Consider the following 17,500-nt stretch of genomic DNA (forward strand, 5'->3'; position numbering starts at 1 on the left):
AAATACTAAGAAAATAAAACATGATGGAAAATAAAACGGGAAAAGAATGAAAACTAAAACAAAAAAACTAAGAAGGAAAATATAACAAGATAGAAAATAATAAGAAGAGAAAAGAAAATGGAAAATACAACGGGAAAATAATGAAAAATAAAACACGTGAAAAACTAAAGAAGGAAAATATAGCTAGATAGAAAATGTAACAAGAAAAGAATGAAAATAGAGCACGTGAAAATATATGACGATGGAAAATAAAGCAAGAAAATATGAAAAGATAGAAAATACAACAAGAAAAGAATGAAAAGCATGACGCGTGAAAGTAGAACAAGAAGGGAAATGACAAGAAAATATGACTAGATAAAAAATACAAGAAAGAATAATAATAAAACACGTGAAAAATACAAAAAAGATGGAAAATATAGAAAATAATACAAGTACAACACGTGAAAATATAAAAAAAGATGGAAAATACAGAAAATAATACAAGTACAACACGTGAAAATATAAAAAAAGATGGAAAATAAAAGATAGAATAAAAATACAGCACGTGAAAATATATTGAAAAAATGGAAAATACAAGAAAAAAATATATACAACAAGTAAGTTCCAATCCCCGGGCCGGACTTACTACGAGGGCGGCAGGAAAATGAATAAAATATGTTCCTGCATGTTTCAGAATGGAGCGAAACACGGACAGACATCTAAGAGGCGAGCACAAAGAACTGAAAACTTGCATGACTTCACAAAAATATAAAGTCAGAGGAGTAGAATATAATCAAGAAAAACAAAATAAAAAGAATGAGTCGAAAAACAATTTGAAGAACATATAATAAAAAAAATTCAAAAAATAGAATGATTGTGATGAAAGGAAAATATTAAAGATAGAATATAATTAAGAAAAACAAAATAAAAAGAATGAGTCGAAAAACAATTTGAAGAACATATAATAAAAACAAACAAACAAACTAGAATGATTGTGATGAAAGGAAAATATTAAAGGAAGAATCTGATTTCAATAACTTCAATAAACAAAGTCAGACGAGAAGATTATAAAAGTGAAGATGGAAACAACAGCTGCAAGACAGACACCAAAACTAAAAATATACTGATCGCTAAACTTCCCAAACGAAAAGATGAAAAAAAAAAATTATGGCGCTGATACTGACACCTCGGCAAGATTTAATGAAGAAAATATCAAAAATAATCATGATGAAGATAACGATGATAATGGCGATGGTGATGATGAAAGGCAAAATCATTAAAACAAAAGAGAAATAAAAGGAAAACAAGGAAAACAAGAGAAGACAGAGGAAAATGGGAGGAAGTATAAAGCTATCACACACTCACACACACACACACACACTCACACACACACATACATATTTACCAAGAGGAGTCACAACACTTCCACAGCAATCGCGTACACATCAGAACACGAACATTACTCAGATTACAACGATACAGATACGAACACAACAGTCACATCACGTAAGCAGAAACAACACGAGAAACGTCACAACGAATCATCAGCTGAATCACAACGAACGTCGATGAAAGACCAACACACAACTCGAATAACAAAACCAAACAAAGAGGAAAGGCGAAACAAAGACACGAGAGAAACGCAAATAAAAAGTAAAATGGCGCCTAAAGAACGGTAAAAAGAACGTTGGATTAGCAAGAACAGAGGGAGGAAAAAAAGTTAAACATGCGCAATGGAACGAAACAATAGAGAGAAAAAAACGAAAGGCAGTTAGCGAGAGAGAGAGAGAGAGAGAGAGAGAGAGAGAGAGAGAGAGAGAGAGAGAGAGAGAGAGAGAGAGAGAGAGAGAGAGAGAGAGAGAGAGAGAGAGAGAGAGAGAGAGAGAGCGAGAGAGAGAGAGAGAGAGAGAGAGAGAGAGAGAGAGAAAACACATCATACACACCAATAATAAAAAAACAGAACGAGAGAGAGAGAGAGAGAGAGAGAGAGAGAGAGAGAGAGAGAGAGAGAGAGAGAGAGAGAGAGAGAGAGAGAGAGAGAGAGAGAGAGAGAGACAGAGAGAGAGAGAGAGAGAGAGAGAGAGAGAGAGAGAGAGAGAGAGAGAGAGAGAGAGAGAGAGAGAGAGAGAGAGAGAGAGAGAGAGAGAGAGAGAGAGAGAGAGAGAGAGAGAGAGAGAGAGAGAGAGAGAGAGAGAGAGAGAGAGAGAGAGAGAAACACACGCTACACACCATTAATAAAAAAACAGAAAGAGAGAGAGAGAGAGAGAGAGAGAGAGAGAGAGAGAGAGAGAGAGAGAGAGAGAGAGAGAGAGAGAGAGAGAGAGAGAGAGAGAGAGAGAGAGAGAGAGAGAGAGAGAGAGAGAGAGAGAGAGAGAGAGAGAGATAACAAAATGAAGCAACATTTGAGGAAGACCAACCAATCAAGCGACAGAACAGCTGCAAAAAAATAAAATAAAAAATATAAAGAACAGCAGAGAACAGCAGAACACGGCCACTTCAAATCCTACACAACGAGATATAGCGAAAAACGAATTACCCCTTACGCAATATCGACCGAGGCGCCGCTTAATCGTATAGTGTTGCAATGTTACCAGAAGAGGCGGCGAAAGAACGATAAATTCTCATGATTATTGTGTGTGTGTGTGTGTGTGTGTGTGTGTGTGTGTGTGTGAGGGAGTTGCTTTGTGTTGAGTGAGTTAGGTTATGATTAGTGGATGTTGGTGGAGGTGGTGGGGGTGTTGTGGTGGTAGTAGTTGTGGTAATAGTAGTAGTATATATAGTAGTTGTAGTAGAAGTCGTAAGTGTAGAAAAGAAAGACATGATGAAAGTGATAGAGATGAGAGATGATAAAGATGATAAAGTGGACAAAAGACTGGGAAAAGATTACAAAGAGAGAAAAGATGAAAAGAAAAAGAAAAACAAACAGAAACAAGTAAAAGAAGACAATAAAAAGAGAAGAAAATTGTAAAAAACTGAAGGAAGTGAAACGGAAGCAATACAAAAAGTAAAAATAAAATAAAGAATAATGCATAAAAAATAACAAACGCGAGAACACCTCACACGAAAGGGAAGCAAAGATAAAATTAAAATAAAACAAAGGACGGCAAACAAGCACTCAGACAATTAGGGTAAAACAAATGAACCTTCTCAAATAAAGGAAAAAAATTGCAATGTCAACACTCATGAAAACAAACTAGGAGAGGGAAAAAAAAATAAAAAAGCTGGCACGGGATAACATTGCAGGTAAAGGTGTGTGTGTGTGTGTGTGTGTGTGTGTGTGTGTGTGTGTGTGTGTGTGTGTGTGTGTGTGTGTGTGTGTGTGTGTGTGTGTGTGTGTGTGTGTGTGTGTGTGTGTGTGTGTGTGTGTGTGTGTGTGTGTGTGTGTATGTATGTATATGTGTGTAGGTGTAGAGGTAATTTTTTTTTTGTCTTTGTATAGTTGAAGGATTATCTCTTCCTAACACACACACACACACACACACACACACACACACACACACACAATTTCCCATTCAAAAAGCATTCAATTACCTTCCCCATCTGACCCTATGCCCGTTCTCTCTCTCTCCTACAATATAACCCAATAGACAAAGAGAGAGAGAGAGAGAGAGAGAGAGAGAGAGCACTTCCCACATAGCCCTAATCCTCTCCCCTCCTACACACTTCTCTCTCTCTCTCTCTCTCTCTCTCTCTCTCTCTCTCTCTCTCCCCTTCTGTTCATTCCGGGTCGTAATACAGAACGCTTTTAAAACCTTTCCTTAAGTGCCTTTTAGCGGAGGGAGGAGATAACGAACAAAGCCTTCCACCGCACAAAGAAACCAAAGATATAACAGAAGAAATAGGGAAGAATTAGAGTAAACGAAGAGAAGAAGTAAATGAAGAGAAAGTGAGAAGTAAATTAGAATGAACATATGCAGAAGTTGGTCAATATGAGAGCTTAAGAAAGACTGAATAAGATGAAGATATTTTTATTTTACCGTAATTTAAGGATATGAAAAAAAATTAAGTAATGATATGTAGTAAAAAAATAATGATGATAGTAAAGAGGAGAAAAAGAAGAAAAGGAGAGGAAGAAAAAGATATATTAAGAAAGATTAAGAAAGATTGAATAAGATGAAGATAGTTATGGATATGAAAAAAAGTAAGTAATAATATGTAGCAAAAAAAAGTAACAATAATAGTAAAAAGAAAAGATAGAAAATAAAACAAGAAAAGAATGAAAAATATGACACGTGAAAGTAAAACAAGACAGAAAATGACGAGAAAATATGACGAGAAAGAAAATACAGGAAAGAATAAAAGTACAAGAAGAAAAATGAGGAAGAAAAAGAAAAAAAGACGAGGAAAAAGAGAAAGTAGAACAAGAATTACAAACCAAAAATGAAAAAAAATGATAAACAACAAATAGGCGAAAAAACACAAAAAAACAAACTTCAGGAATATTAAACTAAAAATTTAAAAAATAAAAACCAGAAAAATCACTTCGAGAAAAAGGAAATCTGAACAAAAAGGAATAGAACAAAACTTTTAACTTTTTGTATGTGTAAAGAAACAGTCCCCTCGTCGGCTTAAACGAGGGGAGGAGGAAGAGGAGGAGAAGGAGGAGGAGGAGGAGGAGGAGGAGGAGGAGGAGGCCTAAACAACTATTAGCTAGGGTCGTGTCCAATACCTTCAACATATCAATAGAGGAGTGGGGAACGAAGGCCTCTCTCTCTCTCTCTCTCTCTCTCTCCCCGCCTTTCTGATTTTCCCTCCTTAAGCCGTCCTCCCATATCTGACTCAATTTCTATTCCACTCCTTCTCCTTTTAACCTCTCTCTCTCTCTCTCTCTCTCTCTCATTTTAGGTTTCTTTCATCTTTTTTACTATTTCTGCTTTTACTAAGTCGTCGGTCTGTCTGTCCACCTCCCTCTCCCTCTCCCTCTCTCTCTCTCTCTCTCTCTCTCTCTCTCTCTCTCTCTCTCTCTCTCTCATCGCCCCTCCCTTGTGAGTCACGAAGACGAGTCCGTGTATTATATCTTTTCTCCAAACCTTGCCTGTGTTAACACTTGTCTTGTGTGTGTGTGTGTGTGTGTGTGTGTGTGTGTGTGTGTGTGTGGCAGATGCGTTGCGGAGAGAAGAATTCGTGTAAGTGTATGCTAGAATAATTTGGTTTAAACACACACACACACACACACACACACACACACACACACACACACACACACACACACAGATGTACGAGTGCTAGAACAATTGCCACGGGTGACCTCTTTACCCCTAACGAAGGTCAAATGGGGTCACGAGAGGTCAAAGATCAAGAGGAGGACGAGGAGGAGGAGGAAGAGGAGGAGGAGGAGGAGGATGGCTTAGTTAGTTATAGTTAAGACAAACGAAGTAAGATTCTCTCTCTCTCTCTCTCTCTCTCTCTCTCTGTCTCTATCCGGGACACACATATATCGCCTAACCTTTCCATATCTTTCTCTTCGTTCTTGTCTTTCCTGCCGTCTGTCTGTCTGTCTGTCTGTCTGTCTGTCTTTCTGTCTGTCTGTCTGTCTGTCTGTCTGTCTGTCTGTCTTTCTGTCTGTCTGTCTTTCTGTCTATCTGTCTGTCTTCCATTTTGTCTGTTGGTCTTTCTATCTTCCTATCCCTTTTTTGTCTTTCTATGTCTGTTTGAGAGAGAGAGAGAGAGAGAGAGAGAGAGAGAGAGAGAGAGAGAGAGAGAGAGAGAGAGAGAGAGAGAGAGAGAGAGAGAGAGAGAGAATGACCACTACCAGGAATGTAAACAACGTCTCAATGACCAGCTGTAGGAAACCACCACCACCACCACCACTACCACCACCACCACTTCCACCACCACCTCCTGCTTCTCCTCCTCCTCCTCCTGTTTTTTTCTGCTTCTTCATCTCCTTTTGTTGTTCGTCTTGCTCCTCCTCCTTCGTGTTCTCGTTCTTCAGTTTCTTGCGCTTTTTTTTTTCGTGATATTCTCCTCCTTCTCCTCCTCCTCCTCCTCCTCCTTCTCCTGTGTACTCCTTCAAACCTGATATTAGTCTCCTCCTCCACCATTTCCATCGCCATTATCATCACCATCACCGGCGTCACAATCATTACATCACTCCCTCCTCCTCCTCCTCCTCTTCTTCGTCTTCCATCTCCTCCTCCTCCTCCTCCTCCTCTTCCTCCTTCTCCTAAAGTACCTCCACGATCTCCTAATTCTTCTGATGGCACCCCCTCTAATTTCTCCTCCTCCTTCTCGTCTTCCTCCTCCTCCTCCTCCTCCACTAGCTCCTCATTCACCACCTCCTTCCTGCCTGACGCCGGTCCTCCTCCCAAATTTTCTGGGGATCTTTTCGAAGAGATATCTATGGGCAGTTCCATTTCCTTTCTTCCTCCTCCTCTTCCTCTCCCTCCATCCTCCTCTTTCCGAGTCCACTCACTTCTTATTCTTTTATTCCTCCTCTTCCTTCATCTACTTTTCCTTCTCTTGATGATGGCTCCCTACACTTCCAGCCAGTCTCCACACACACACACACACACACACACACACACACACACACTAACTTTTACTGGCGCTTCTCCAGACCCCGCCTCGAGAACCACTAGACCGTGTGTGTGTGTGTGTGTGTGTGTGTGTGTGTGTGTGTAAGAATAAGCCCACCAACAACAAACCGACACATTAATCATAGGAAATACACGTAAAAACACACACACACACACACACACACACACACACACACACACACACACACACACACACACACACGTATAGCTCCGTCAAAACAAACTTAATGAAAACTGCGTATGAAGGAAAAATAACCATAAAAAAGATTAAAAAAATGAATACAAGAAAACAATGCCAATACTAAAAGACGCAATAGTAGTAGTAGTAGTAGTAGTAGTAGTAGTAGTGGCAATATCAATCATTCAGGCCAATAATAATAAGTCTCTGGATGGTCGCTGATCTTGGCTGTGATTGGTCGGATCCGGCAGCGCTGCGCCAATCAGCTGCGGGCGCTCGTTTGTTGCCGAGGCGAGAGTCGTGGCCCCAAGGAGGAGGAGGAGGAGGAGGAGGAGGAGGGAAGTACGCTTGTCCATATTTGGGCTTGAGAGAGAGAAAACTACACAGCTTCATCCTCCTCCTCCTCCTCCATTACCTCCTCCTCCTCCTCCTCCTCCTTCATCTCCGCCTCTTATTTCCTTCAGTTAATGTTTTCCTATTTCTGTTTCCTCCTCTTCCTCTTTCTCTAACTCTTCCCTTCCTCCTTTTCCTCTTTTTTGTTTCTCCTCTTCCTCTTCCTATCCCTCTCTTCTCTTTTTCATCCTCTCTTTATCCCATCTCTACTATGTTTCTTCCTCCTCTTTATAAATCAACTTCTCCCTCCAATATCTTTTCAACTTCTTTTTTCTCCGCTAACTTCCTCTTCTGCCTCTTCCTCCTCATCTTGTTTCTTCTTCCTATAACTCTTCTTAACTCCTTTCTTCCCCTCTTCCTCTCACTAGTACCCTTCCTTTTCTTTCTCCTCCTCCTCCTCCTCCTCCTCCTTATCCTTTTACATTTACATCATCTTCCTCCTCCTCCTCCTCTATTTCTTCTTCTCCCTAAATCACTTATTCTTAAACTTCTTCCTTCGCCTCCTCTTACTAGGACTCCAATCTTTCCTTTCTCCTCTTTGTCCCCTTAATTATCTTCGCACTTTTGTATCTTCCTCCTCCTCTTCTTCCTCCTCTTCATCTTCTCCCATAATCATCTATTCTTAAAATTCTTCCTTCGCCTCCTCTTACCAGTACTCCAATCTTTCCTTTCTCCTCCTCGTCCTCTAACTTATCTTCTCACTTTTATATCTTCCTCCTCCTCCTTCTCCTCCTCCTCCTCCTCGCCTCTCATCGGGTCGGCGCGGAACAAACAAGCAAGACTGCAGACAACTAATAGCTAAAATATAATGAATAATGGGTAATAGCATAATGGCGGGGCGAAAGGCGGGTGTTTGGACGCCATTACTCAGCATGTCTCGTGTGTGTGTGTGTGTGTGTGTGTGTGTGTGTGTGTGTGTGTGTGTTAGGGGTTAAGCTAATACTCATGTCATAAATAAATAGTAATGGAAAAATGAAATCCTTGAAAGAAAAAAATGGGATGGTGAGACGTGCCTTGTGTGTGTGTGTGTGTGTGTGTGTGTGTGTGTGTGTGTGTACGTGTCACCTGTCCCAGCGTTAATGACAGGAGCCTCGCCGTGCAGGTATTCGACGGCGTGGACGTGTCGGGGCGGGCCAAACCCCAAACACCAATCACCGCCGCGAGAACCCCCGAGACGCAGAACCAAACACGCAAAAACACCAAATCCTGCACAAAACCACGACGGTAAAACAAACAGCCCGGGATAACAAACCTGCGGAAAGAACAAACACAACAACAAAAACAGGAAACACGGTGAAGAGAGTGACCTGTAAATCTTGGGTAAGAGAGAGATGAGGAAAGGTGTACTTACCCTGCACGTGGGCCTGGGCTGAGGGCACGCCGGAGAGCAGGTGGAGGAGGACCAAGCCAGCCGCCAGCAGAAACCATCGTGGAGGGAGGCAGTGGGCGTGGGGCGGCCTTGGGGGAGGGGCGTGGAGGTGGCGGGGCCTTGAGGTCAGCGCGAAGGCCGGGCGGGGCATGGTCCAGTGGCCGCGGGATGCAAGCACTTCAGATGAGTCCAATTTTGATATGAGCGGGGCGGGGGGGCGTGAGGGCGGGGCGGCGGGGGGCCCTCCACGACACAGCGCCGGGGCACAACCCTCCTGAGGCCTGCATGAAACGTCAGGCGCGCCAGCTGCACCCTTGTCCCCGCCCCTCGCCATCGCCTCCGCCGCCATCGCCAAACTTCCTTCCGCGGCTGAGGTCGAGGCCGGGCAGGGTGGAAGCCTCGCCTCGACACAAAGGCTTGACGAGGCTATTCTGGGATCCCGGGACGCGGCTCCTTCGCTGGGGTAGGCTGTGCTGCGCCCGGCCGTGTGCCTGCCTTTCTGGGCCATCACCGCGGGGCAACAAGACTCTTCTGTTGCCTGCCGAAGGGCGTCACAGCGGGCGCCCCAGCCACGTCGCCGCCACGCCTGCTGTTGCTCCTGTGTTGGGTTACTGTTGGTGCTGCGCGGGGCCATGACCGCTGGATCTGCAAGAGACGCACCGCTTAGCTCAGCACCAGCCACACAAAGGGAGATAAAGGGGTTGAGTGAGAGGCTGAGAGAGAGAGGCTGAGAGAGAGAGAGAAAAGAGAGAGAGAGAGAGAGAGAGAGAGAGAGAGAGAGAGAGAGAGAGAGAGAGAGAGAGAGAGAGAGAGAGAGAGAGAGAGAGAGAGAGAGAGAGAGAGAGAGAGAGAATAATCTATCAACACACTCTTCTCAATCTTACAACCAAGCATCACCAACACACACACACACACACACACACACACACACACACACACGACGTGGGAGCAAGAAGCAAAGAGTGTACGCCGCGTGATTCTCCCACACATGAGAGATGCCTTGTTCATGGACGTATTGCCTCCTCCTCCTCCTCCTCCTTTTCTTTTTTTCATTCGTCTTTTTTCATTCTTGTTATTGCACATCTGCTTTATCTTATCCTCCTCCTCCTCCACCTCCTCCTCCTCCTCCTCCTCTTCTCCCTTCTTCTCCTCTTCGTTCTCTTTCATCGTTTTTTCTTCTTCTTGTTTTTCCTTTTCTTTCTCTTATCTCATGGCTTATTTTTTCTTTGTTTTCTTTCTTTTTTCTTTTCTCTATCATATATATATTTTTTTTACCTTTTTCATTCTCATATTCTCCCTGTCTGTGCCTATGTCTGTGTATGTCTGTCTGTTTGTCTGTATGTATCTCTCTCTCTCTCTCTCTCTCTCATTCCTGTTTCTCTGCATTGTGGGTTATCTTGTTTCTCTTTTTTTCCTTACATTCACATTTGTCTTCATTTCCTTTCATGGTCACACTTTTCCTTTTTTTTATTTTCCTCTAACAACACTTTTTCCTCCTTTTTCTGTTTTTTTTCTTTATTTCCTGTTTTATATTTCTGCTTACCAGGGCTTGACTTCCTCTTGCTTTCTGCCTCCTCCTCCTCCTTCTCCTCCTCCTCCTCCTTCTCTTCCTCCTCCTCCTCCTCTTTTATCCCTGACTTTATTCTTCCTCACGTCTCCTTCCTTCCTTCTTTAGTCTGTCCGTTGCCTTGTCGCTTTTCCTTCGCTAAGCTTTTCGTTCCTTTTCCTTCCTTTCCTTCGTTTCTTTTTTCTCTCGCTAACGTTTCCTCTTTATTTATTTATTTTCTTTTATATACTTTCATCGCTTGACTTTCCGAGCTAGAGTTTTCATTTGATGGTGTTCGTTTTATATTAATTTATGCTCTCTCTCTCTCTCTCTCTCTCTCTCTCTCTCTCTCTCTCTCTCGCAAGATGAACAAAGGCATTAATTAGTGTCTATATTGTCTCAGGACTGACAGACAGGCTGATGACAGACTGACAGACCGCTGGATAAAATCAAGGTGACAGCCAGCCGCCTTAATGCACGCACACACACACACACACACACACACACACACACACAAAGGAAGCCAGATAAAGAAAAAAAGACAAAAACATTAAGACAGACAGACAGACAGACAGGACAAAGGAACCAGCAAGCAGATTAGACAGATAAAGAAAACATAAAACAAAGCAAGTAAAGGACGAGAAGAAACAAACAGACGGACAGATAGACAGACAGACACAATGAACGCTATAGCCAGGTGAGACAAGGTGTGACAGGTGGCGACATAACGTAACGCACCTTTAATTAGCGCAACGCAACGAACAACAGCCTCGGCGCATAACGTATTCAGGAGGGATGACTTTCAACTCTTCGACTTTTCCTATTCCTGTTTGTCCTGATTTGCGATTTTTTTTGTTTCTCTCTTCCCTTTTTCTTTCTTTTTATTCGTGGTCTTTAGTCTCCTTCTAATTCTTTTTTTTTATATACATACTTTTTGGCTACCTTGCGTCTTGCTTATCCTGTTCTTTCTTTAACCTTGTATTCATGTTTTTAGTTATCCAGTTTTCTTTCTTCCCTTTTCATTCTTTCATTGTCCTACTCTTTGGTTATTTTGGTATTCCTTCCTATTCCTTCTTTCATATTAATTCGTTTTCGGTTATCTCGTTTCTTTATTCCTTTTCCTTCCTCGATATTCATGCATTTTGGTATTTTGTTTCTTCCATCCTTTCCCTTCCTTTAAATTCGTGCTTTGGCGGTGTGTTGGCTTAATGAGACAGGTAGCAGGTGACGGAGGGCAGGCGACGTGAAGTGGAAGGTAAATAAGGTGGAAGGAGAGGCTGGAGAGAATGCGAGAGTAAGGAAAGGAGAGAAAAGACGCAAATGAGGTGGAAGGAGAAGATGGAAATAAGATGAGACGAAGGAAAGGAGAAATGTTAGACGGAAGGAGAGGATAGAGAGAGGAAGGGAGAGTAAGAGGAGGAGAGTAAAGACGTAAATGAGGTGAAAAGAGAGAGTGTAAATAAGATGAGAATGCAAGAAGGCGAAAGACAGGAGAAACGTAAGACTGAAGAAGAGGATAAAGAGGGGATGTGAGGGTAAGGAGAAGAGGAAAGCAAAGAGGAAAACAGAAAGAAAAGGATAGAAATAAGAAGGGATAGTAATAATACGAAAAAAAGGAGAAACGAAAGACGGAAGGAGAGGATAAAGAAGGGATGTGTGGGTGATGAGAGGAAAGAAAAGAGAAAGACAAAATGGACGGAAAGAACAGAGATAAGACGCGAATATAAGAAGGAGAAAGAAAAGAGGAAATAAAGAAATGCTGAAAATGAAAGAAAAAAGAAAGATAGTGATAATATGATACTGATAGTCATAAATAAAGATAAGGAGAGGAGCTGATAAGGAAATAGAGACCGTTAAATATGAAGAAAGCAAAATGAAAATAACAAAGATCAAAGAGAAAATATGAATAAGAAAACATGAAGACAAAGAAGAGTAAAGAAGAGAAAACAGTAAGAAGACAAACGAAATAAAAACAAAACAACACAGCGGAAAATCACAAAATTGGAAAAGAAACTAAACGAGAGCAAACGCAGAAAATTAAAAGAGAAGAAACAATGAAGGAAAAAAAAAGAACAATGAAAACTTTTAAGAGAAATATTAATACTTCATCAAGCACATCTCTACACACACACAAATAAAAAAAAAATCGAAAAAATAATGACGCTCTCCCAAAAAAGAGAAAAAAAACGTGAAAACAACAGGTATGCAACGAGAAGCAAAACGCCCTCTGTTGCCGGTAATAAGAGTCTGCTGCCGGACACATAAACACACACACACACACACACACACACACACACACACACACACACACACACACACACACACACACACACACACAGAGGGGAGGACAGGGCGGTGCTTGGACATGACAGACAGACGGGCAGGAACAAAGACAGACAGGCAGGTGTACAGGGGCGAAGCCAAACAAACATACATACATACATACATAGAAAGGGAAAGAGAAACACACACACACACACACACACACGCACACACAAACACACACAAACATACAAGATAAACAGTCAAGAAAACACACACAAACACACTCACACACACACACGCACAAACAAACATCCCATCAGCAACTTGTAAGATGTGAAAAAAGATTAAGTCCAAGAACAAACTATTGAGGAAGAGTTGAAGCAATCCTCGTTTTCTTGCCGCTTATTAAAACAAACCGACGGGGAAGTGAAACGTTGACAAAATATTCGCCCGTAAAATGGAAAACGAGAGGATAAAGAAATCACCGGAGAAAACAACAAAGGAGGAGGAGGAGGAGGAGGAGGGGGAGGAAGCAACGTGCGGGAAAACTCAAACGAACAAAAGTGGAAATGCCGAGTAGTAAAAGTCACATAAAAATACAAAACAAGGCAGAATTGGAAAGAGATGCGCTATTAGCCAAAAAAAAAAAAAAGGAAAAAAGAAAAAAAATACAATCCGGTAAAAATATATGACACACAGACACGCTAAATAAAAGATCTGAGCGATGAAAGTAAAGAAAAAAAGAAGTGATGAATGTGTAGCTAGACGAAATAAAAGAAAATGGGAAAGATAAGAAAAAGGAGAAAGTGAAAAAAAGTGAGTCCAGTAAAAATATTAGATACACCGACACACGAAAAAAAAAAAAAATTGAGCTTTGAAGGTAAATATAAAAAAAGTGATGAATACAAAGCTGGACGAAATAAAAGAAAAATGGGAAAAATAAGAAAAAAAGAAAAACAAAAAAGTGAATCCAGTAAAAATATTAGACACACCGACACACGAAAAAAAAAAGATCTGAGCGATGAAGGTAAAGGAAAAAGAAGCGATGAAAACGAGGCTTGACGAAATAAAAGAAAATGGGAAAGATAAGAAAAAAAGAAAAACAAAAAAGTGAATCCAGTAAAAATATTAGACACACCGACACGCGAAAAAAAAAAAGAATTAACGATGAAGGTAAAGAAAAAAGAAGTGATGAATACGAAGTAAGACGAAATAAACAAAGAAAATGGGAAAGATAAGATCAAAGAAAAAAGAAAAAAAATGAATCAGATAAAAATATTAGACACACGAGATAAAAGAATTGAGCGATGAAGGTAAAGAAAAAAGAAGTGATGAAAACGAGGCTTGACGAAATAAACAAAGAAAATGGGAAAGATAAGATCAAAGAAAAAAGAAAAAAAATGAATCAGATAAAAATATTAGGCACACGAAATAAAAGAACTGAACGATGAAGGTAATATACAAAAAAATGTGATGAATGTGTAGCTAGACAAAACTGACAAAGAAAATGGGAGAGATAAGAAACTGTAAAAAAACAAAAAAAGACAAATAACTTCGCGTATATGCAGTTAGAGCTGATAGAGGCGACTGACAGACACACGGCGGGGCAGGATGGAGAAGGAAAAGAAGAGAAGAGAAATATTTGAGTGTAGGATGACAGGGCTGCATGACTGAAAGGAATAAGGAAATGAAGACTAAGAAAGAAGGAAAGAAAGGAAGAAAGAAAGGAAGCAAGAAAGGAAGAAAGGAAGGAAGAAAGGAACTAACTGGATATATACAGAAGAGGGTAACAGGACTAGAAATAATAAGAAAAAGAAAAAAGAAAAAAAAACATATGAATTAAAAATGAGACGGTTACGTGGTTGAAGGGATACGAAGATAAAAGATAAAGAAAATAAAGAAAGCAAATACATAGCAAAAAGAGGATAACATGGCTGGACAGGAGAAAGAAGGGAAGAAAAAAATAAAGAAAGAAACGATTTGGATAAAGAATAAGAAGGTAGGATGGTGGATAGAATAAGAAATAAGGAAAAATGTGCAAAGAAGAAAGAAGTAATTTGAATGTAAAAGAGGAAGCAACAGTGACTGGGCAAGATAGATAAAGGAACATGAGATAAAGAAAACGAGAAAAATAAAAAAAGCAAGATTTGGATAAGAACAAGAGGGTAACGTGACCAGAAAATATATAGAAAGGAAGAAAAGGAATAGGATTTTTGTTAATACAGAAGAGGGGGCAAATGCAGACAGCAAAAATAAATAACATAGGAGAAAGAAAATGTAAAAAAAACGATTTGGACATAGGAAAGGATGGTACGTGAATAGACAAGTTACAGAGAGGAAGAAAAAAAAAAGGTAAGATGAGGAAGCAAAAGTAACTGGAGAAGACAAACAAAGGAAGAGAAAGACAAACTAGGAAGCAAAAGACGAGAGAAGAAGAAAAGACTTACAAAACACATGACCCCAAAACAGTCGGACGGGGCAAGGAAAGGAAGACAGAAGAGGAAGAAAAGAAGACAAAGAAAATAAGGGTGGCTTCAGGACTGGAAGCTAATGACCCAATAAAGAGTTAGGAGACAATGAACACCAAATAAAACAATCTCCTCCTGGGACACACACGCACAGGTAAGCGACTGGATAATTAAGTCACCTGAGCAAACACACGCACACACACACAGGTAAGGTGGAGTGACTACGTGTGTGTGTATGTATATATGTATGTGTGTGAGTGTGTGTGTGTGTGTGTGTGTGTGTGTGTGTGTGTTACCTGCCCGGCTAATGTTTGGTTAATCTCTCTCTCTCTCTCTCTCTCTCTCTCTCTCTCGTTCTCCTTCCTACCTTCCTATATTCCTGCTTTCTCTTTTTATCTCTGTGCTTCATCTTCCCGTGTCTGCCTCTGTCTCCACTCTTTTCTTCCTTCTTTTCTTTCTCTCTTCTCTATTTCTCTCTTTCCTTCTTTTATATTTCGCGAGATTCTTTTTATCAGTGTGTTCCTATCTCTGTCCTTGAATGCATAAGAGTGTCTGTGTGTGTGTGTGTGTGTGTGTGTGTGTGTGTGTGTGTGTGTGTGTGTGTGTGTCTCTCTCTCTCTCTCTCTCTCTCTCTCTCTCTCTCTCTCTCTCTCTCTCTCTCTCTCTCTCTCTTTGGCCAGCTTTGTCTTCTTTTCAGTTTCCCAGTTCTTCCTTTCTTTATCTTTTCTTCCTTTCCCTTTATACATCATCAATCTCTTCCTTCTTCTTCTCTTCCTTTGCCTTCTTTTCTGCATCCAAATCCATTCTCTCTTTTTATTTTATTTTCTCTTATTCAGTTAGATTACTCACTCAGGGAGGCGAAAAGGGGAGTGAAGAAGGGAGGCTTAGTAAGGGGAGAAGGAGGAATGCGAAGGAGGAGAGGAGGGTAAAGGGAGGATAAGATGAGAAGGTGAGGGGCGTGAGGGGTGGTGGAGATTACGAGGGGAGGAGGAGGTGGGAGAAAAAAAAAGGGAGAGGAAGGGAGAGATTACGGAGACTAAATAGGGAAAGGGGTGGAAGATGAGAGGGTTGGAAGAGGAAGGGAGAGGGAGTGATTTTGGAATGTGGAGGTGGAGAAGGGGGGAGGTAAAAATGGGAAGGAGGATGAGGGCGAAGGAGGGAGGAGTTATGTGGCAGGAGGGAGAACGAGAATGAGGAATGAGAGAAAATACCGAAGGGAGAGGGAAGGATGAAATAAATGAAATGAATGGAAAGTAAAAGATGATAAGGACGTAAAGAAAAATGAGAGGAGATAAAAAATAATAAAACACTGGAAATGGAAAGGCAAACAATAAGTAAAAGATAAAAAAGCAACAGACGAAAGATATATTTGAAGGAGATTCAGACAGAAATAAAAGAGGAGGAGGACGAGGACAAGAATAAAAGAAAATGAGGGAAATAAACCTGAATAAAAGATGGAAAATAGAACACGAAATATTGATAAAACGGAGAATGGTGGAAATCGTGAGAAAGGAAGGAACTTAGGAGGGAAGAAGGGATGAAGGAAGGGAGGAAAAGTGAAGGAAAGAAAGGTGGAGAGAGTGGAGACAAAATAAAGGAAAGAAGGAAAAGGCCAAGAAGAGAAGCTAAATTGGAAACAGCTGGAGAAAGGAGAGAAGGAAGAAAAGGAAGGAAGGAAGGAAGGAAAACATGATAGAGAGTGGAGACAAATGGAAGGAAAAAAGGAAGGAAGGAAGGAAGGAAGGAAGGAAAACATGATAGAGAGTGGAGACAAATGGAAGGAAAAAAGGAAGGAAGGAAGGAAGGAAGGAAGGAAGGAAGGAAGGAAAACATAATAGAGAGTGGAGACAAATGGAAGGAAAAAAGGAAGGAAGGAAGGAAGGAAGGAAGGAAAACATGACAGAGTGGAGACGAAAGGAAGGAAAGAAAGAATGAATGAATGAATGAAGGAAGGAAGGAAGAAGATGAAGAGAGAGAAGAGATAACGAAGGAAGAGAGTAAAGGAGAAAACCAAGAAGGAAGAGACAATATGCCAGACGATCAGATAACGGAAAAAGCAAAGAAAGAAAGGAAATTAAAATGAAAAAGGAAAACGAAGGCGAAGAAAAAACAAGAGGGGAGAGATAAAACTAGAAACAGTCGGTGGAAATTAGAAAGAAAAGAGAGGAAATTAAGAGAAAGAGGAAGGAAGAGAGAATACGAGGAAAGGAAAGAGAGGAAATAAAGAGAATTGGAAGGAAAATGATGAATAAAAAAGAGGACAAGAATGAGACAAGAGGAAAGAAGAGGGAAGAGGGACAACATTGGAAAGAAAAAAGGAGGAAAGCAAAAAAAAAAATTAAACGAAGAGAATGGAAAGAATGAAAATGAATGAAGGAAAGGAACTGAGTTAAGTGGAAGGAACACGATCGATATGAAAACAGGAGGAAAACAAGAAAGAAATGAAAAATAAACAACAACAAAAAAACGGAAGGAAGAAAAGGACAAAAAAAAAACGAAGGAAACTGAGAGAGAAGTGGAAAAAGGAAAACAAAGGAGAGGATGAAAAAAAAGAAAGAAAAACAAAGGGAACAAAAAAGAAAGGAGATTAAATTAAAGAAAGAAATACGAAGCAAGAATGAAAAGGGTGGAATGAATGAAAGGGAAGCAAAACAAGAAGAAAGAAAACAGAGAGAAGTGGAAGGAAAACGAGAGAGGAGGAGAGGAGAGGAAGAACAAGAGGAAGACAAGCGGAGAGAGGAGAGAGAGGCAGAGGCAGGGGCG

At 40.7% G+C, this 17,500-nt stretch overlaps 1 protein-coding gene across 3 annotated transcripts in view; it reads right to left on the bottom strand.

Annotated features, from left to right (window-relative positions):
• The window catches only part of LOC127008683 (BMP-binding endothelial regulator protein-like), a 143,353-nt gene that overhangs the window by 89,946 nt on the left and 35,907 nt on the right, over positions 1-17,500 (bottom strand). For all 3 annotated transcript variants that reach the window (XM_050881000.1, XM_050881001.1, XM_050881002.1), the window contains exon 3: positions 8,441-9,103. In XM_050881000.1, the coding sequence (XP_050736957.1) occupies positions 8,441-9,092 (652 nt within the window). In that variant the 5' untranslated portion in view covers positions 9,093-9,103. The remainder of the gene's footprint in view (positions 1-8,440; positions 9,104-17,500) is intronic.

The sequence above is a fragment of the Eriocheir sinensis genome, chromosome 38 (assembly GCF_024679095.1).
Source record: "Eriocheir sinensis breed Jianghai 21 chromosome 38, ASM2467909v1, whole genome shotgun sequence".
NCBI lineage: Eukaryota > Metazoa > Arthropoda > Malacostraca > Decapoda > Varunidae > Eriocheir > Eriocheir sinensis.